This window comes from Ranitomeya variabilis, chromosome 3 (assembly GCF_051348905.1).
Source record: "Ranitomeya variabilis isolate aRanVar5 chromosome 3, aRanVar5.hap1, whole genome shotgun sequence".
NCBI classification, from domain to species: domain Eukaryota; kingdom Metazoa; phylum Chordata; class Amphibia; order Anura; family Dendrobatidae; genus Ranitomeya; species Ranitomeya variabilis.
In genome coordinates, this window is record NC_135234.1 from 219,450,498 (window position 1) to 219,471,626 (window position 21,129).

Below are 21,129 nucleotides of genomic sequence, written 5' to 3' on the forward strand. Positions count from 1 at the left end.
AGATGTGGCAGGACAACCAAATGCTTCTTGTTCCTCCTGACTGTTCTGCAACCCTTTCATCCTTACTGCTATTTCAAACAGAGCTTCTTTTCCTTTAGTTAGCTGTTGATCATCTAGAAGAATCCGATGCATTGGGTCTACATAAACAGCTGCCAAAAGAATGTTTTTTTGTAATAGTAGCTCCTCTCTCCGTTTCATTAATGTAGCAATGCCACTTGCAATTAACCCTCCTCTTTGGGACAGGCGAAACATCAGGTTCTTCCACTCCTTTAAGAAAATACCTGGTGTTAAGTCCTCTGCTTGTAATTTTTTAGTCACTGTAAATGGGTGCTCTAGCAATTTTTCCAGCTCAGTCACCTGATTCCACTGACTTTCATTTAGCATCAGTTGAGGGTTAGCCATGTCTACAAGAAAGGTTTTCAGTTCAACCAAGCGCTGAATCATTAAGTAAGTACTGCCCCATCATGTGGCTTGATCAGTAATTGCCCCTTTTCCAGCACGTCTCTTCAAAATTGAGTCAACTTTAGGGGTTCTGGCAACAGTAGCCAATTTTCTCACCTTGCCAATCAGTGCAGCAGCATGTCCTTCTTGCAGACTGTCTCTTATAGCCAGCTGTAGCGTATGCACAACACAGCGCATGTGATGAATGAAAGAGCGTATTGACACAGTTTCAACAAGATCATCTAAACTATCATGTTGCTGTTCATCTGAAGCAACTTCAGTTTGCTCCTCAGTTATAATACTGTGTTCCTCTATTTCAAACATTTCTGTGTCTGAGGACCCAGAATTTTCTTCTAGCTGCTGGTCACCATCATTACTCTCATTCATTAGCTTAATAGCACTTATCATATTTGAAGCATTGTCAGTTACGACAGAAAGAACTTGCTCTTTTTTAAGTTCATAGTCTTGCAGAACCTTTTCCACCAAGACCTGGAGAAACTCACTGGTGTGATGAGCTTTGGTGTCTTTTACTGCCAATGTCTTGGTAACTATTTCATTTTTGTCACAAACAAATCGGACATTGATGGCAAAATAGTTCACTCTGTGACGTGTGCAGGCATCCATTTTAAGAAACAGAAAGAGTCCCTTGAGAGTTTTTTTAAGTTCTTCCTTTTGTTTAAAAGCTTCTTCGATTACTAATTTTCTAATACTCTCTCACTCCAGAGAAACACCAAGCTTGCGGGCCATTTCCCCATTCAGACACATAAAAGCTGGTCGTGAAAATAATGAAATAGGTACACTATCCTTTACAACAAGCTCTATGATCTGTTTTTAAAATGTATCTACTGTCATTGTCACAGTAACTTTGTCACTGACAAAATATCTTGCAACTGATGGCTGCAAAGTTTTCTGCTCCTTTGTTTGGCTGGAAGAGCTGGGCACTGGTTCATTGGTTTGGATGCAGTCTTTCTCATCCACTGCTTTCAGTATTTCTGGATGAAAGCACTGTAAATGTCTCTTTAGATTAGAAGCTCTGGTAGGAGCATTTTTATCTTTGCCTGAATATGCACTGATCTTGGCTTCACAGCATTTGATTTCGTCTGGATCATTTGTCATACACTGACACATAATGTTTTCTATCTTGAGTGATGGTGAAATGTTCAAATACAGCTGATTTAATGTGACGCTTCTTTGACATTCTCAGGTTTTTAATTATGCATTCATAATCCAAATGACAATTGTTTTTCCTAAAAACAATTGTACAAAATTATTGCCAGGTCGTACAACAGATATAGTGGTCAGTAATACTGTTATTCCTCATGTACTCACAGTTAACTGATGCAAAGTTTTTTGAAAGGATAATACTTCTTACAGTCTTCCTCTTCTGAGTAGCAGCTGTGAGATGCTTGGAAGACGCACACCTAGTAAACATCTAGTCTAGAGGAGGGGCTTTACTACTAAGAATTTGCAACACATTATCACTTTCAGTTTCATACATTGGAAGTAGGGGGGTTGGGGCACCATGAGGTTAACCAAGTATAAGATTAGATAAGGGCAGTGGAGAACAGTGACACACAAGAAGTAAGAAATGTCTCTATCTCCAGCAGAACTGCTGATCACTGATGTTCATAGTTTGATAGAACATATATATTTGAGTAACATTTATAAAATTCATATGAAAGTTCAATTATGAAATATTAATAAAAAATTTTTAAAGCTGGAGTCGGTACATTTCTACCGAAAATAAGAATAATGGCGGGTGCACCACTAGAGTATAGGCAAGTATATAATGAAGTAACAGGGTGCTACATTAGGCATGGAAACAGCAAATATGATCAAAGAAGAAAAAGAGCCAAAAAGAACGTGCACACCTACTACAAAATATATAGCAAAATATAGAATACATTTTATTACAAGCAAAAACACCATGCAAATATAAAATTAATTAAAAAACGTGTAACAAAGTACACAACACCCCAATATAACAGCCTATGCAGGAAATGCGAAATCTGCAAAAAACACGCTAAATATACTGTACTAATAAACACCTCGTTCACAAGAAATAAAATGAGGTATACCAACCTGAATGTTTATAACAGAAATGCACAGACCAAGCCCTCTAAAAAGCACAGACACACACACACTATAGGCGTCCCTATATGTGTCCTAAATGAAAGCAAATGTAAAGGGCATGTAGCGTGTACACATATACAATATGCTAGTGGCCCTGAAAGGGTGAAAGGAATGCTGCAAATGAGTTAAATCTCGCAAAGTACGAGCCTGCAATTAAACCCTGGGAACCACAGAGAGTGGAGAGAAGCTCAAGTAAAACAGGCAATAAATACAACCTGGAGCCCGGTCATGTATCTGACAAAAAAATGTGGATCACAGAGAGAGCAGGAAACGCTGTGCAATGCTGAAAAGTAAAGGCGGCAAGGAAAATAGTCCACAAAACACCCAAGCATGTCAGGGCCAAAATGTGGGGTGTGGGAAGATCCCACGCGTATCGCTGCTGAAAAGCAGCTTTGTCAAGGAAAGTACATTTCTACCGACTCCGACTCCAACCAAAACTAACTCCGACTCCACGACTCCGACTCCACAGCCCTGCTGAGCACTGCTAGGTCTACAGCATAGAAAACAGGGACTGTATCAAAATGACAGCATTCAGATCAGCCAGTGGTACATCACTGGAGTCGGGGGCCCCAGCCCTTACGGCATGTTATTCTTAGATTACATAGCAAAAATCTGGTGACATATTTCTTGTAAAGCAGATGTCCCATAATCTCCTATATAAAAGGTTACGAACAGCTTTAAGGAATAAAGTCATTTTCTAATATGGCAAGTCGTATTGAAGATATGGTCTAGTGTTTGGTCAATGGGGACCTACATGCAGAAAACATGAGAGCTACTGGTTGGGAAACTCTATCCTAGACAGGACACTTTTCAACATTTTCAAATAACTTCCCTAATCAGCGAACTCAAGTTTGATTTTTAACATATGGACTTTAGAGAGAATGTTCACCGCTGCCAACTGAAATTGTTCATATCAGTCATATTGTGACTTTACAGAAAAAGAAAAAAAGTCTGCTCACCCATTCAAGAGAACACTGCATGGATACCAGCAGTGACACGTGGAAATGTATTCAGAAAAATAGTAGAAAATCTAGCATAGTGATCTTCAATAAAAATATAAACTTTATTGATTATAAAGCATAAAATGGATAGTCAGTGACAGTCACAGCCTCACCAAGGGAATTACGCGCAAACGCTTTTCGGATAGAGATCCCTAATTATTGCAAGGATTTGTGCAGTAAATATGTCTTTATTTCATATCTTTTTATTAGGTATAACATGTAGTAAGATGTGTACATACATTGTACTCTTCAGGATTCTTCGGGATTGATGGTCTGTCTTATGAACATTACTCATGTCTATATGCACTATTAAAGGGAACCTGTCACCTGAATTTGGCGGGACCAGTTTTGGGTCATATGGGCGGGGTTTTCGGGTGTTTGATTCACCCTTTCCTTACCCGCTGGCTGCATGCTGGCCGCAATATTGGATTGAAGTTCATTCTCTGTCCTCCGGAGTACATGCCTGCGCAAGGCAAGATTGCCTTGCGCTGGCGTGTACTCCGGAGGACAGAGAATGAACTTCAATCCAATATTGCGGCCAGCATGCAGCCAGCGGGTAAGGAAAGGGTGAATCAAACACCCGAAAACCCCGCCCATATGACCCAAAACTAGTCCCGCCAAATTCAGGTGACAGGTTCCCTTTAAGGCTTATTGATCATATGTACCGTGCCCTTTTTTTTTTTTTTTTTTTTTTTTTTTTTATTGCTGTTTGTGCATAGATTTATGTTTCTTTAGAAACTTTTATACCATGCATGAGTAAGAGACATAAGAAGTCCTGAAATCTTGCTTTGTAACGTCATTCATTTTACTTTTGTTAGCCATTAATCATAACTACAAAATTATCTTTCAAAAACAAAAGAAAAAAAAAAAAGGATCTGTGGAAGCGCATGTAGCGCGAAACAGCTGTCATCCTTAGACACCATGTTCTCCCTGTCCATGTCCAAATAAAGACATTTTACAGCATCGGGTTTGGTGAGTGCTGACCACTTTTTTTTCTTTTGTTTTTGAATTATAAATATCTTTTTGGTTGAGCACCCCTTATGCCCATGCATTGAGTAGAAGGTATAGGAGCTGGTGCAGCGTATTGTAGCACGCCGATAGGTGATCGCAAAGGACAGCAGTGCGGGTATATATTGTTTCTTTTTGTTGGACTACAAGATTATCTTGTTTTTCACACTGAGAGCATTATTTTTTCAACTTGGCTAGCATGGTAGCAAACCCCTTTTTTCTTATAACCACTAGGGCATCCCCACACCATCAGAGATGCCGTCTTTTGAACTGGATTCTTAGAACAAGATGGATTGTCCCTCACCTTTTGAGCCCACAGGACACCGCATTTGTGGTTTCCATAAAGAGAAAATAATTTCAAATTTTGATTAACCTAGTCACAGAACAATTTTACAGGTTGCCTCAGTCCATTTTAAATAAGCTTTAAACCAGAAAAGACTCTGGCATTTCTGGATTGTACAGATGTATTGCTTCTGTACATGACAGATCTTTAAAGGGAGTCTGTCAGTACACTTGACCTATCTATACTATAAATATGGACATATATGTTATATATACACTGCTAAAAAATGTCTGTGTATGCCTCATATCAGATGCCTTGTTTTTGATCAATCTTTTTTTTTTCATTTTATGTAAATAATCTTTCCAGGTCACCACCTGACAGCACCATGGAGGACCTCCTTCTTATCCATAGTGGGACAGGAAACCACGAGAGTTTAAAAGGACCCTCCCCCTTCCACCCTTCAGTGTTTTTCCTGTCCCACTGTGGATGGGAACGACGAGAGTCATCCGTCTGTTCCGTGCAGACAGTGTGGATCGGGGGGGCTCGGCCTCTTCCTTCCGACTGGAAGAATCTTCCAAGCTGATACCCGTAGTATAGGGTCACTCAGCTTTAACCGGTGTAGCGCTGCTCCTGGTTTAGGGGTCGCTTCCCCCGGGGGGGGGCTCTCGACCCTGGACGCAAGACCCCGGATGTACCTGTCAGCGTGGTGCTCTACCGGGTAGGATCCTGGATAAGCGCTTGCGGGGGTGAGGCAGCAGGTCATCCTGGAGCCGGGGAATCGGCGTGACTGCAGAGGGAGCGTGGCGCTTCCGAATCGCACTCCGGCGCTAGTCACTTCCGGTTCGCGGCTGCTGCGCTCGTCACTTCCGGGTCACGGCCGGCAGCATGGGGTCAGCGTTCGTCATCTCCTTCCAGGCGAGGGAGGTCCGGAACATGGCGGCAACTGTGTTTAAAGGTATGTGTGGGCTGGGGGGCACGTTCGAGCGAGATGGAGGATAATCCTAAGCTTGAAGCGCCAAAGGAGCCCCAGGCACATGTGAGTCCCAGGCCCTGCTCCCTCACAAAATTATAGGAGAAGCCACGTGGGTCTTACCCCTTTGTTTGCATTATGTATTATAGGCCTCTGCAGTTAAGAGATCCGGGAGAGCCAAGAAATGTCCTCTTTGTGCCGTAAAACTGAAGGACTCCTGGCAGAAGTCCCTATGCGAGTCATGCACCAGTCGTATCTTGGGGGAAGAGCAGGCCTCTCTAATGTCGAACATGAGGACCATTATCAGAGAGGAGGTGCAGGCCTCAATATCTGGCCTATCGTTTCCTCAGCCCATGCAATCTGACCCCCAGGATCCGCAGAGATCCAAGAAAAGGCAGAGAGAATCGGATTTGTCGTCCGAGGACAGCTCTTTTGAATCTGACCTGGAGGAGGAGGAATTGAGCAGAGATCCCCCAGAGAGGGGGAAGAAATATCTGTTTTCATCTAGCGATATAGAAGAACTCTTGAGTGCTGTTAGACAGACTATGCAGGTTGAAGAACCCGCATCTACTCCGTCGGTACAGGACGAGATCTTTGGGGGGCTGCGCTCTCACACCTCAAAGGTCTTTCCTGTCAATTCTCACATTCGCTCTATGATAATAGAGGAATGGGAGGAAGCAGAAAAGAAGTTATCAATTCCTAAAGACTTCAGACTCCGCCTCCCTTTTGATCATGAAGATGTCAAGGACTGGGAGGATATCCCAAAGATTGACATTCCACTTGCAAAGGTTTCTAAAAGAACCGCCATAACATTTGAGGACTCCTCTAACTTAAAGGAGCCGATGGATCGTAAGGCGGATGGGCTCTTAAAGAGAGCCTGGGAGAGCTCGGCAGCGGTGACCCGCACAAATATAGCTGCCACGTCTGTAGCACGGGCAATGCATTTGTGGGTAGATGACTTGAAGGATCAGTTGTCGGCTAAAACCCCTAGAGAAACCATTATTAAGGCGATTCCTCTTTTGAAGCTAGCAACCGTTTTTTTAGCAGATGCTACGGCAGAATCGGTTAGATTTACAGCCAGGGGTCAGTCTTTGTCGAATGCAGCCAGACGAGCCATTTGGTTGAAAAATTGGTCAGGTGACGTTCATTCTAAGAACAAGCTGCGCCATCCCTTTCTTAGGAGGAAGGGTCTTCGGACCTATTCTTGACGACATCCTGGAAAAAGCTTCTGATGAAAAGAAGGGTTTTCCAGAGGAGAAAAAGAAAAAATACCAGCCCTTTTGCAGGCCCTATTTATGGTCACAGGTCAGACTACAGACCACAAGGGAGGTGGAGCTATCAAAAAGGGGGGGATAGGAACAGGAATAGGGACTCAGGTTCCTCAACTTCCAGAACAGAATATCGAAAGAAATGACGCCATCAGAATAGGAGGGCGACTATTGGGCTTTCGGGTGCAATGGGAGAAGATTACCAGAAGTCCTTGGGTCCGCCAGGTCATATCTCAGGGGTACAAGATAGAGTTCAGCTCTCTTCCCCCAGAAAAATATTTCGTGTCCAACGTACATCTCTCTTCTGTCTCCCCTATGTGGTCGGACATTCAGGATCTTCTGCAAATGGCAGCAATATCCCCAGTTCCTCAGGGGGAAATAGGAACAGGTCATTATTCAGGCCTTTTCTCTATAAAAAAGCCCTCTGGAGAATCCAGAACCATAATAAACCTCAAACCCCTAAACAAATATCTGGTGTACAAGAGGTTCAAAATGGAATCCATTCGCTCCACAATTCCCCTTTTAGGAAAGGATGTGGTAATGTGCACCTTAGATTTAAAGAGTGCATATTACCATGTTCCAATTTGCAGAGATCACCAAAAATATCTCAGATTTGCGATAGAAAAGAAAAAGAGGGAAGGATCTACCATTACCAGTTTTGCTGCCTCCCCTTTGGGTTAGCAACAGCACCCAGAGTCTTTACGAAGGTTGTCGTGGAGATAGTAGCTTATCTGAGAAATCGAGATATCACAATAGTACCCTATCTGGACGATTTCCTATTGGTAGGGGATTCTATAGGGCAGCTCAAGATCGACTGTCAGTTGGTAATCTCCACTCTGCAGAAATTAGGCTGGGTGGTGAACTGGTCAAAATCTCACCTAACACCCAAATCAAGAATAAAGTTTCTAGGAGTTATCCTAGACTCAAATATCAGGAAGTCTTTTCTTCCAGACGAGAAGCGGGTCGATATTATAAGAATTCGCCATTTTTCAAAAAGCCGAGTGTCCATCAGAGATGCAATGAGGGTCCTGGGGTTAATGACGGCCTGTATTCCTTGTGTCAACTGGAGTCAATTTCATTCCCGTCACCTGCAGAGAGCAGTCCTTGCTTCCTGGGACAGAAGACAAGCATCTCTGGACAAGGAGTTCCGTCTTTCCCATCAGGTCAGACGATCCCTCCGATGGTGGACTGTTCCCGAGAACCTACAGGTCGGTGTACCATGGATCCTCTCTCCGGCTGTCACGATGACCACAGACGCAAGTCAACAAGGATGGGGTGGTCAGGTCTTAGGAAGATTTTATCAAGGACAGTGGAATCCAGAGGAAAGCATGTATTCATCGAATCACAGAGAATTACATGCGGTCTGGAAGGTCCTATGTTCAGCTCAGGATCGGCTAAAAAACAAGCACCTGAAGATCTTCTCGGACAATACAACGACGGTGGCCTTCCTACGGCATCAGGGCGGTCCGAGGCATCTGAGATTACAGAATCTAGCAGACCGGATCTTCAGTTGGGCGGAGAGACTGGTTCTCTCGATTTCAGCAGTTCATCTGGAAGGTTCAAGGAACCACGTGGCGGATTTTCTGAGCAGGAGGAAGCTGTCAGCCATAGAATGGGAGCTAAACAACGAAGTTTTCAACGAACTATGCCAGCGATGGGGAGCTCCAGAGGTGGACTTATTCGCCGCCAGAGGAAACGCAAAGGTCAAAACCTTTTACTCATTGAACCCTCGGGAAAGACCGGCAGGAGTAGACGAACTTTCCCAATCATGGAGCAGGGGTCTCTTATATGCCTTCCCCCCTCTTGCACTTATTCCAAGGATCCTGAGGAAGATATACGAGGACAGAGCTCAAGTCATCCTAGTGGTTCCGTTCTGGCCCAAGAGGAGCTGGTTCCCCTTATTGAAGAAACTAGCAGTAGAGGAACCTATCTTCCTTCCGAAAAGAAGAGATCTACTCCTCCAGGGCCCGATTCTTCATCAAAACCCAGACAGCCTCCAATTAGCGGCTTGGATCCTGAACGCCAGATCTTGAAAGCGAAAGGTCTATCGGAAGAAGTCATCTCTGTTCTCCAAGCAAGTAGGAAGCCAGTAACTTCTGCAATTTATTTAAAAATTTGGAAGAGATTCTGCAGTTTTTGTGGAGACACGATGGTTGATCTTGATCGCCCTAACATTCCCAAGATCCTTGATTTTTTGCAGCAGGGGTTTGAGAAGGGTCTTAAACCAAGTACTCTGAGGGTCCAAGTGGCAGCCCTCAGTGTATTTTATGACTCTTCCCTAGCCTCTCACCCTTGGATTGCTCGTTTTTCCAAGGCAGTCTTAAGGCTAAGGCCCTTGATCAGGAAAACCATCCCACCTTGGGATCTTAACCTGGTCCTTAATGAATTGTGCAAGGATCCTTTTGTTTTATCTGAGGATATAAACATCTCTAATCTTTCTCACAAAACGGCGTTCCTAGTGGCCATCACGTCAGCCAAGAGACTAGGAGAACTCCAGGCCCTCTCTATTCAAAATCCCTATCTGCAAATATATGAGGATAGACTAGTTTTAAAACTTGACCCCAGGCTTCCTTCCGAAGGTCGTCTCAGACTCAAATATAAATCAGGAGGTAGTACTTCCATCTTTTTGCCAGGCTCCCAAAAACCAAAAAGAAATGTTTTATCATAGCCTGGATGTTAGGGAGACCGTTCTTAAGTACTTAGAGGCGACTAGGGCCTGGAGATAGGATACTAATCTGTTCGTTCTATTTGGGGGTCCAAATAGGGGGAAAAAAGCTTCAAAATCTACCATTGCTAGATGGATTAGATCCACTATTAGCCTAGCATATAAAGCACAGGGTAAGAATCCCCCAGACAACTTAAAAGCTCATTCATCTAGGGCGATAGCCGCCTCATGGGCAGAGAAAGGGGGGGCTTCGGCAGATCAGATCTGTAGAGCTGCCTCCTGATCTAGTCTCAGTACCTTCTCTAAGCATTACAAGCTAGACGTAGTGTCATCCCAGCTAGCCTTTGGCAGGAAGGTGCTTCATGCAGTAGTCCCGCCCTAGGACCAAAAGGTCTCCTTTGGTACTTCTCCATGGTGCTGTCAGGTGGTGACCTGGAAAACGGTAATTAGACATACCGGTAATTATATTTCCAGGAATCCATCCTGACAGCACTGGTAGTTCCCTCCCTATGTTACATATAATGCATACTTATGTGAAGTAACATTTGTATAATGATTGTTTTGTTCAAATAAAATTCTCTTTTTTGCATCCATCCAGAGGTGTTACTTTGGAAAATCACTGAAGGGTGGAAGGGGGAGGGTCCTTTTAAACTCTCGTGGTTTCCTGTCCCACTATGGATAAGAAGGACGCCCTCCATGGTGCTGTCAGGATGGATTCCTGGAAATATAATTACCGGTATGTCTAATTACCGTTTTTCCAGGCTACGGGCAGTACATTGCCTGTAAGATATCTCTGGAGCTTACTCCAGAGCTTCATTTAAAGGGGTTGTCCACTACTAGCACAGCCCCTTCTTGAATTAAATGTTTGGCCCCAATAAAAAAAATAAAATAAAAAAAATAAAAGCAAGCCTATACTCCCCTCCTGTGCTGGCGCTGTTCCTGCAGTGTTGGCACTCGTGCTCCCTGGGCTCTTGTGCATTGTTGTAACACATTGTGCCCAATCAGCTATGGCGTCACTGTCTCCGCCTTCGTACGGATTGAGCATGAATAGAAAGCCAGGGACTAGCTGCTGCCCTGACTTCCACTTCATGTTAAATCTGTGTGGAGACAATGATGCCAACGCTGATTGGGCGCCTGGCACCAAATGTTGTAACACCACACAATAGAGCTCCGGGACCGAGAGTGCTGACACTGCTGGAATTGCACTAGCATGGGAGGTGAGTATAATTTTTTTTTTTATTTTATCGGGGCCAAACACTTAGTTCAAGAAGGGGTTGTGCTAGTAGTGGACAACCGCTTTAACTAGAACGGGGCATTATCAGTGTGATGTGTAATGAGCGCTCTCTGATCTCGTTGCAGATTTGTGTGTGATTATAACTGACACATCTGCAGGTTTCTCTCAGCTTCCATCTCACAGGCAGACAGGGTTGTAATATTGTTGCAAAACTGCAGAGCTCGGAGAGCTGGAAAACAATGTGTTTGGAAGAAGACAAAGTTAATTTCCCCTTTTTTGTGTTAGTTACATGTCTCACACTGGTATCTCCCCCTTTTATTTATAATAGGCTCTGGAGACAGGGATATCTTTCAGGCAACATGCTCCCCAAGGCCTGGAAGAGGTCCTATACGTATAAGAAAAATGTGGATTTCTCAGGAATAAGACATCATGGTATAATTTTATTTATCTTCCTTTTACCTACATGCCCATATAGGCAGCTTAGTAGGGTTGATCCTACTGACAGATTCCCTTTAACTTGCTTTTGTGGACTGTAGGGCAAACCATGTTCCGACAATGATTTCTGGAAGTATTCCTGAGGCTATGTAGTTATTACTAAATCATGCTTGTTTTTTATGCATTGCCGATTTAGTGCACGAAGATTGAGTATCCAATATTGACCGGCTTAATTGTCCCTTGTATACATGGTTTTTCTCCAGAATCTTTACATTTTTCAATTACATAATGTAGGTGGTCTTTGCTGCTTTTACATCAATGAACATTTTTCTTAAATTGTTCCACAATTTTTAGACAAACAAGTTCACAGATTTGTGAACTTATGACCATCTTTGCTCCTGAGAGACTCTGCCTCTTTAACATATTTTTTTTGTGCAATCGTGACTATTGACAATTGACTTCCAGCTATATTTCATTAGAACCACTTACTTTTCCAATTTTTTCTTAAACCTATCCTCCCCTAGTTGGTTCTCCCCCACAGTATGTTTGACATACTTAGAGCAGGATGTCCAAATTTTCATAGTGCCTGTCTACGACGAGACAACAATTTTAAGTAATATACTAGTTTTCACATTTCAAGAGATCTAAGAAATGATAATTTAGAGTATGCTGGGAATATTTAATTACATTTCATCTTTTAATATTATGTTAATTTTATGGTTTCTTCATAGCTACGTGCCGAATTACGGAGGTTGACAATACAAAGCTGAAAGTGGACACTGAAAGGGTTTATGTGGAGGGTGAGGTTTTGGTGATTGAATGCAAAGAAGGCTATGTCTTGAGTGACTCAGATACTATCACATGCAGCAGTCAAGGTCAGTGGAAGCCTTCTCCACTAGTATGCAAAGGTAAGTAAAGAGTTTTAATGGCAAAATAATTTGCATATTCTTATATACATTGATTTAAAATGTCACTTAACCTTGAAATGAATAATAAATTAAACACTATAAATCCTTGCATGTTGGTTTTTAGTCTGTAGGATTTTTTATGTTTGTCTGAGACCAATATAAAAATATATCTCATCGACCAAAAAATACTCATGGGTCTGAGAATATGGTGACGCAAACCGAATTTGTAAAGTTTTTCCTTTCTTTAAAGTAATAAAACAGTAAAAAAAAACTATAAATGTGCTATTTGATATGTAATCATTCTTGCTATGAAGTGTGATTGGAATCACTCTGTGCATGCCCCCATGATTGAAAGCCATCAGCTGAGAGGAGGAAATAAATTATCGTTCATTAGCAGCACTTTCAGTAGGCCTCTTTCAGACGTCACTGTGTCTGATACGTGTGGTGACAGTTTTCACATGTACCAGAGACACTTACAGTGGGTACAGAAAGTATTCAGACCCCTTTAAATTTTTCACTCGTTTCATTATAGCCATTTGGTAAATTAAAAAAAAAAGTTCAGATTTTTCCCATTAATGTACACTCTGCACCCCATCTCAACTGAAAAAAAAACATAAATGTAGAAATTTTTGCAAATATAAAAGGAATCTGTCACCCCAAAATTCGCCTATAAGCTAAGGCCACCGTCATCAGGGGCTTATCTATAGCATTCTGTAATGCTGTAGATAAGCCTCCAATGTAACCTGAAAGATAAGAAAAACGAGTTAGATTATACTCACCCATGAGCAGTCCGGTCAGATGGGCGTCGCGGTGCGGGTCCAGCGCCTCCCATCTTCATACGATGACGTTCTCTTCTTTGCTTCGTGTTGCTGCCCCTGCGCAGGCGTACTTTGTCTGCCCTGTTGAGAGCAGAGCAAAGTACTGCAGTGCGCAGGTGCCGGGAAAAGTCAGAGAGTCCTGGCGTCTGCGCACTGCAGTACTTTGCTCTGCCCTCAGCAGGGCAGATAAAGTACGCCTGAGCAGCAGCCGCGGCAGGAAGCAATGAAGAGGACCTCATCGTATGAAGATGGGAGGCACTGGACCCGCACCCTGATGCCCATCTGACAAGACGGCATCGGGACCGGGGTGAGTATAATCTAACTTGTTTTTCTTATCTTTCAGGTTACATCAGGGGCTTATCTACAGCATTCTATAAGCCCCTGATGCCTGTGGCGGCAGCTTATAGGTGAATTTTGGGGTGACAGATTACCTTTAATAAAAAAGAAAAACTGAAATATCACATGGTCATAAGTATTCAGACCCTTTACTCAGACACTCATATTAAGTCACATGCTGTCCATTTCCTTGTGATCCTCCTTGAGATGGTTCTACTCCTTCATTTGAGTCCAGCTGTGTTTAATTAAACTGATAGGACTTGATTTGGAAAGGCACACACCTGTCTATATAAGACATCACAGCTCACAGTGCATGTCAGACCAAATGAGAATCATGAGGTCAAAGGAACTGGCCAAGGAGCTCAGGACAGAATTGTAACCTTGTCCAGATCTGTGCCTTGCCAGCTGCCCAGAAAATGCAAATCTATCCCACTTGCCCTGTGGTGGTGGCAAGTGGGGTTGATGTCAACTTTGTATTGTCTGGTGACATCAAGCCCATAGATTAGTAATGGGGAGGTGTCTATAAGACACCACAAATATGTATAAAGTCTTTTATTTAAAATAGAAACAAAACACACATTTTTATTTAAAAATAAGAAACACCGTTATACTCGCCTAACTTCCATTCCAATGACGCCCTTGTCTCCCACAATAAGACAAAAAACAACCATATCCCCCACTCCTCTGTCGTTCTGTCCCGAGCCGTTATCCATGTCTTTGGATAAATAGTTTTCAACTTGAATGGTGCCAAGATGGGACTGTCCAGGCTGAGAACCACTGAAGAACGAGCTGCTGCGAGCACAGCATCAGTGAGCAGCGGTGACATCACCATCTTATCAGGACTGTGATTCTGCGGTATTGGAAATATTAAGGCCACGTTCACACTTTGCGGTTTTTCCCGCGGATCCGCGGCGATTTTGATGCTGCGGGTCCGCAGCAGTTTCCATAGCGTTTACATTTACATGTAAACCCTATGGAAACCGCAAACCGCAGTGCACATGCTGCGGGAAAAACCGCGCAGAAACGCAGCGGTTTAAAACCCGCAGCATGTCACTTCTTTGTGCAGAATCGCTGCGATTCTGCACCCATAGGAAAGCATTGAACCGCTTACTTCCCGCATGGGGCTGTGCCCACGTTGCGGGAAGTAAGCGGCTAATGTGCGGTTGCTACCCGGGGTGGAGGAGAGGAGACTCTCCTCCAGGCCCTGGGAAGCATAAGTAGTGTAAAAAAAAAAAGAATTAAAATAAAAAATGATGCTATACTCACCTCTCAGCGCTGCACGCGGCCGCCCGGTCTCAGTTGCTGTGCGAGCAGGACCTGTGGTGACGTCGCGGTCACATAACACATGACCGTGACGTCACGAAGGTCCTTCTTGGCACAGCATCTTTGGAACCGGAGCGCCGTGTGCAGCGCCAAGAAGATCCGGACATCAGAGGGTGAGTATAACCAATTTTTATTATTTTTAACATTACTATTGATGCTGCATATTGCTGCATATGCAGCATCAATAGTATAGGAGTAATCCCGCAACGGAAACCGCAAAACAAACCGCGATAAATCTGCAGGGATAACCGCAGCGGTTTTGCCCTGCAGATTTATCAATTCCGCTGCGGGAGAACCCGCAGAGGGACGCCGCAAAGTGTGAACGTGGCCTTAGACGTGTGAAAGAGGCCTAAGGCAGCAGGACAACATTGTAACACTATTTACTTGCAGACTAACCCTTTATCTGCAGGTAAATAGCATTTTCAGTGGTGATAGCTCCCCTTTAATGCAGCCAGAAACTATTAAATTGAATACTTTGGGAATCCTATTCAGATCTTATTTCTATTTTTTTTCTTTTTTTTTTTTTTTTTCATCTTTCCAACATTACTATAGTTGCTAAACAAGTGTTTTAATTTTTGCTTCATTTTAGAGCCTGAGAAAGGTCTCAGCACTGGTGCTATTGTAGGTAAGTGGTTTAGAGTTTAATAGTTTTTGTTTAATTGTGTATTTTTACCAATTTCAGATTCATCAGATATACCTTGGCTGCCTTTTTTATTTTATTTGGCTGTTTTCACAAGAGATATCTGCAGCAGGACTTATCAAACATACTAATTTAACCCCCGTTTCATGTAGACTGCCTACTTAAACACCTGCAACCATTATTTTTAATAATGTTTTTGCCCAGTGTGCTGATATTATTTTCTCACCATAAATCAAATATTAGGTGCAGGCTTCTTTTCTGTTACTATTAAATTTTCTGTGGATCACAAAATATCACAATGCTCCATGTAGCACATGAATGGGGATGTTGTCACAGTATCTGTGTGTTATACACTGTTAAATATGCTTATTTCGCACATTTATTTAATCAGGACTCTTTACCAGATTGGATACTCTTAAAGAAAAATGTCATGATATTTTCATAAAAAATGTAGTGGTTTATTGGATTGTGCACAAAAACCCACATTGCAGTAAAACATAAAATAGGTGAAGTAGTTACAAAGAGATTGTCCATATGATTCTGAATGGAAAATGGCGTCTGTCCCTGTCATGGAGTATGGTAGAAGTCTTCATAAGCACAGCTACTAGCTGTTCATTCAGTCTGGCTGGAGTCTGTAGAGAGTGAAGGTGACAGCAGGAGGAGGCTCCCAAGTGATTTATATATGTCCCATAGATTACGTGTTCTCTCTATATGGTAAGCTAAATATACAGAAATAGCTTTTGTAATGTCAGCGAGAGGCAATGTGCTCAGTACAGAATTCAATAATTAATATGCAACATACACCTAGGCCTTAGAGCATCATTTGAATATTACATAGACCTTTATTTAACAGGGAGATTGTATATCTGATGAAATAAAAGATCAGTAGACATGGTAATGATATGCAAATTATGAAAACATGGAAGTAATATTTTCAGAACATCTTGATTTATTCAGTATGGAGCCTGAACACCACATGCATTAATACTCGCACTTAAACATTTTGCCATGCCATCAATTTAGTTATTAATGGTTGTCAGAGGAATGTTCTGCCATACTGAATGCACTTGAGCACGCAAATCATCAAGATCCGCTGCTTGCCGCTCCTTTTGATGTTGCCAATTAAAGACGTCCTAGATGTGCTTAATAAGAGACAAGTTCTCAGATGCTGCAAGCCATAGGAGCAAGCTTAGGTCACAGAACTGCTCACCATAGCACCAGCACCATGCATTCTTGTGTTGAAAAACTTCTTTTGGAACACTTTGAGTGAACAGTATTGTGAAGCTAGCTTACCATCATGTGTGTTCGTGCTCAGCGCTATGCACGGATCAGGTTGAGTAGCGACAATGATTAGAAAAAAGAGGAAGGAGGATCCAGCGATGGGCAGAGGTGGCTAAAAATAACTTTTATTGAAAAGCTATTAAAACAAATAACACATGATGTTGGGCACTATCACTCTGTTAGGGAAGAACAACGCATTCCAACTTGTGTCTTAGTCATGATCAACTGCAAAGGGAGCTACTATCAGCGGATCTTGATTTGCAGTGATGAGTGCATTCAGCGCTGCAGAATATTCCACTAAAAACCATTATTAACCACAATGTTAGCAAGACATTCTCATGGCTATTATACTAAAAACTGAATAAATTGAGATGTTTTGAAAAATCTTGTTTCCTTTTTATCATCATTTGCATATCATTTTTTTTATCAGATAGAGTTTTATTAACAGAATTCAAAATTAACAAACAAATTCAATTTTGTCAAAATAGACATGTTTTACATATTTCAAGTTACCACCTGGAGTTCTATATACTCTATGGAGCACGTATATCTACGAGAGTCTTCCCGGCTCACTTAATGATAATTGGGGAATATACTCCATGATTTCTTCCCATTTATCCTCCTCTATCCTTCCCAACTCTTCCTCCCATTTCTCTTTTGCTTTAATCGGGTATCTGTTTAAAAAGGTATACAACAAATCCTTGTAAATATCTGAAACCACCCCTTTTGTTCCCTCCTTCGCGCAGACATAGTCCACCAAAATATCTTTATGAATCTCCATATTACCGTATATACTCGAGTATAAGCCGAGATTTTCAGCCCAAATTTTTGGGCTGAAAGTGCCCCCTCGGCTTATACTCGAGTCACGGTCGGCGGTGGGGTCGGCGGGTGAGGGGGAGAGGGCGCTGATGCATACTCACCTAGTCCCGGCGCTCCTGTCGCTCCCCCTGCCCGTCCCACGGTCTCCGGGTGCAGCAGCCTCTTCCCCTGAGCGGTCACGTGGGACCGCTCATTAGAGAAATGAATAGGCTGCTCCACCTCCCATAGGGGCGGAGCCGCCTATTCATTTCTCTAATGAAGCGGTGCCGGTGACCGCTGATAGAGGAAGAGGCTGCGGCACCGAAGACCAGCTGTCCGGGGGAAGGAGCGGCACGCCGGGAGCAGGTAAGTATCGCATATTCACCTGTCCTCGTTCCACACGCCGGGCGCTGTCTCCATCTTCCCGGCGTCTCTCTCTCTCCTCACTGACTGTGCAGGTCAGAGGGCGCGATGACGCATATAGTGTGCGCGCCGCCCTCTGCCTGATCAGTCAGTGCAGAGAGACGCCGGGAAGATGGCGCCGAGGAGCTGCAAGAGAGGTGAGTATGTGTTTTATTATTTTTATTGCAGCAGCACAGCTATGGGGCAATAATGGACGGTGCAGAGCACTATATGGCAGAGCTATGGGGCAATGGTGCAGAGCACTGTATGGCACAGCTATGGGGCAACGGTGCAGAGCACTATATGGCACAGCTATGGGGCAGTAATGGTGCAGAGCACTATATGGCACAGCTATGGGGCAGTAATGGTGCAGAGCACTATATGGCACAGCTATGGGGCAATAATGGTGCAGAGCACTATATGGCACAGCTATGGGGCAATAATGGTGCAGAGCACTATATGGCACAGCTATGGGGCAGTAATGGTGCAGAGCACTATATGGCACAGCTATGGGGCAATAATGGTGCAGAGCACTATATGGCACAGCTATGGGGCAATAATGGTGCAGAGCACTATATGGCACAGCTATGGGGCAGTAATGGTGCAGAGCACTATATGGCACAGCTATGGGGCAATAATGGTGCAGAGCACTATATGACACAGCTATGGGGCAATAATGGTGCAGAGCACTGTATGTCACAGCTATGGGGCAATAATGGTGCAGAGCACTATATGGCACAGCTATGGGGCAGTAATGGTGCAGAGCACTGTATGGCACAGCTATGGGGCAATAATGGTGCAGAGCACTGTATGGCACAGCTATGGGGCAATAATGGTGCAGAGCACTGTATGGCACAGCTATGGGGCAATAATGGACGGTGCAGAGCACTATATGGCACAGCTATGGGGCAATAATGGTGCAGAGCACTATATGGCACAGCTATGGGGCAATAATGGTGCAGAGCACTGTATGGCACAGCTATGGGGCAATAATGGTGCAGAGCACTGTATGGCACAGCTATGGGGCAATAATGGTGCAGAGCACTGTATGGCACAGCTATGGGGCAATAATGGACGGTGCAGAGCACTATATGGCACAGCTATGGGGCAATAATGGTGCAGAGCACTGTATGGCACAGCTATGGGGCAATAATGGCCGGTGCGGAGCACTATATGGCACAGCTATGGGGCAATAATGGTGCAGAGCACTGTATGGCACAGCTATGGGGCAATAATGAACGGTGCAGAGCACTATATGGCACAGCTATGGGGCAATAATGGTGCAGAGCACTATATGGCACAGCTATGGGGCCATAATGAACAGTATGGAGCATCTATTTTTATTTTTGAAATTCACCGGTAGCTGCTGCATTTTCCACCCTAGGCTTATACTCGAGTCAATAAGTTTTCCCAGTTTTTTGTGGCAAAATTAGGGGGGTCGGCTTATACTCGGGTCGGCTTATACTCGAGTATATACGGTAACTGTTTTACTCTGTGTTGTTATGTAGGCATTCCTCAGCTGTCTATATTGAAACCTACAAGTCTCTGGTAACCCATAGTTCTCTTGCAGCATCTCAAAAGATGTCAATCCTTGCACATCCTGTATTTGGGCCATATATTGTATTCCCAATATCTTCCAATTTTTGATTTCCCCCATTTTAATAAACTCTGGTAATATTTTGTTTTGCCATATTGGAGAAAAATGTGTTAGATGTTCCACTCCCCTAGTCTTTTTAATTGCCTCCCATACCTTTTGTATAAGTGTTATAGTGGGATAAACTATTCCAAACTTCCTAAAACTACCTGCCTCCAAACCCTGAACTAATGGAACCCTTCCCAACAGCTGAACCAGAATCCTTTGTACTGAACCCATACCATTTACTTCCCTCCAGCCTCTCATCTGTTGACCCTGCTTCTAAAAAATAGATCCAAGGGTTTGGAAATGCCTGTCCCCCTCTATCCTTGGGCCTCTGCAGCATTTCCAACTTAAACCTTGAATTAAGTCTTTGGCCCTGAGGAAGTGACAGATTGCCACGAAACGAGTTGGCACAATAAAGCTTTCAAGAACATTTCCATCGAGTGTGGTCAGTGCGGATACATTGAGAAAACCGGTCTTCTCCTTCCTTCTTTGTCACAACTTAAATCTTGGCTGTTTTTGCCCCAAACCAGATCTCTAAATATAGAATTGATGGTACAAAACCATCTTTGGGGCAACCATATGGAGGTATTGTGCAACACGTACAGTAATTGGGACATGAAAGACATTTTAATAATAATCTTTATTTTTTTATAATAATTTTATTTTTGTATAATAATCTTTATTTTTATATAGCGCTAACATATTCCGCAGCGCTTTACAGTTTTGCACACATTATCTTCACTGTCTCCAATGGGGCTCACAATCTACATTCCCTATCAATATGTCTTTGAATGTGGGAGGAAACCGGAGAATCCGGAGGAAACCCACGCAAACACGGGGAGAATATACAAACTCCTTGCAGTTGTTGTCCTTGGTGGGATTTGAACCCAGGACTCCAGCTCTGCCCATTTTAATCAGGTTTATTCTTCCCACCACTGAAAGATGTAATCTACACCACACCCCTATTTTACTTCTAAATCTACCCAGCAATGGATTTAAATTCAGGTCCACATAACTCGAGAGGGGAAGTGACACCAGGATACCCAAATATTTAAACTGTCGAATCACTGCCAACTTACTACCCTCCCCTGCTATCAGGAGATCATCGCAACTTTCATCCACCACCAGAATATTAGATTTCTCCCACTTAATTTCATGGCCTGATACAGTCCCAAATATCATAAGGATGTTCATCGCTCCCAACGACTACTCCCCAGAATCCTCCAAGAAAGGTAACACGTCATCTGTATGTAGGGCTATTTTCTCTTTTATTAGGCCATACCTAAACCCCCTGACTGAGGCTGCATTTCTATTTGTCTGCGCCAAGGACTCCACTGCCAGCGCAAAGAGTAAGGGAGACAGTGGACAACCCTTGACTGGTCCCACTATAAAGATCAAAACTTTCAGACAATTGTCCATTAACTCTAACCCTAGCAGTCGAGGATGTATACAGTAGTCGCACCCATGATATAAAAGTCGGCCCAAATCCAAAACCTCTTAATACCTCCATCCGACACTATCAAACGCTTTACGCACATCCAGGGAC

The 21,129-nt window shown here is 43.3% G+C and overlaps 1 protein-coding gene across 4 annotated transcripts in view; it reads left to right on the forward strand.

Moving 5' to 3' along the window:
• Positions 1–21,129, forward strand: part of LOC143815682 (complement decay-accelerating factor-like) — a 166,914-nt gene that overhangs the window by 126,937 nt on the left and 18,848 nt on the right. For all 4 annotated transcript variants that reach the window (XR_013223779.1, XM_077295193.1, XM_077295194.1 and 1 more), the window contains 2 exons: positions 12,170–12,346; positions 15,413–15,448. Coding sequence is in view for 3 of the 4 variants with exons in the window: in XM_077295193.1 (XP_077151308.1) it covers positions 12,170–12,346; positions 15,413–15,448 (213 nt within the window). In the remaining variant the exon portion in view is untranslated. The remainder of the gene's footprint in view (positions 1–12,169; positions 12,347–15,412; positions 15,449–21,129) is intronic.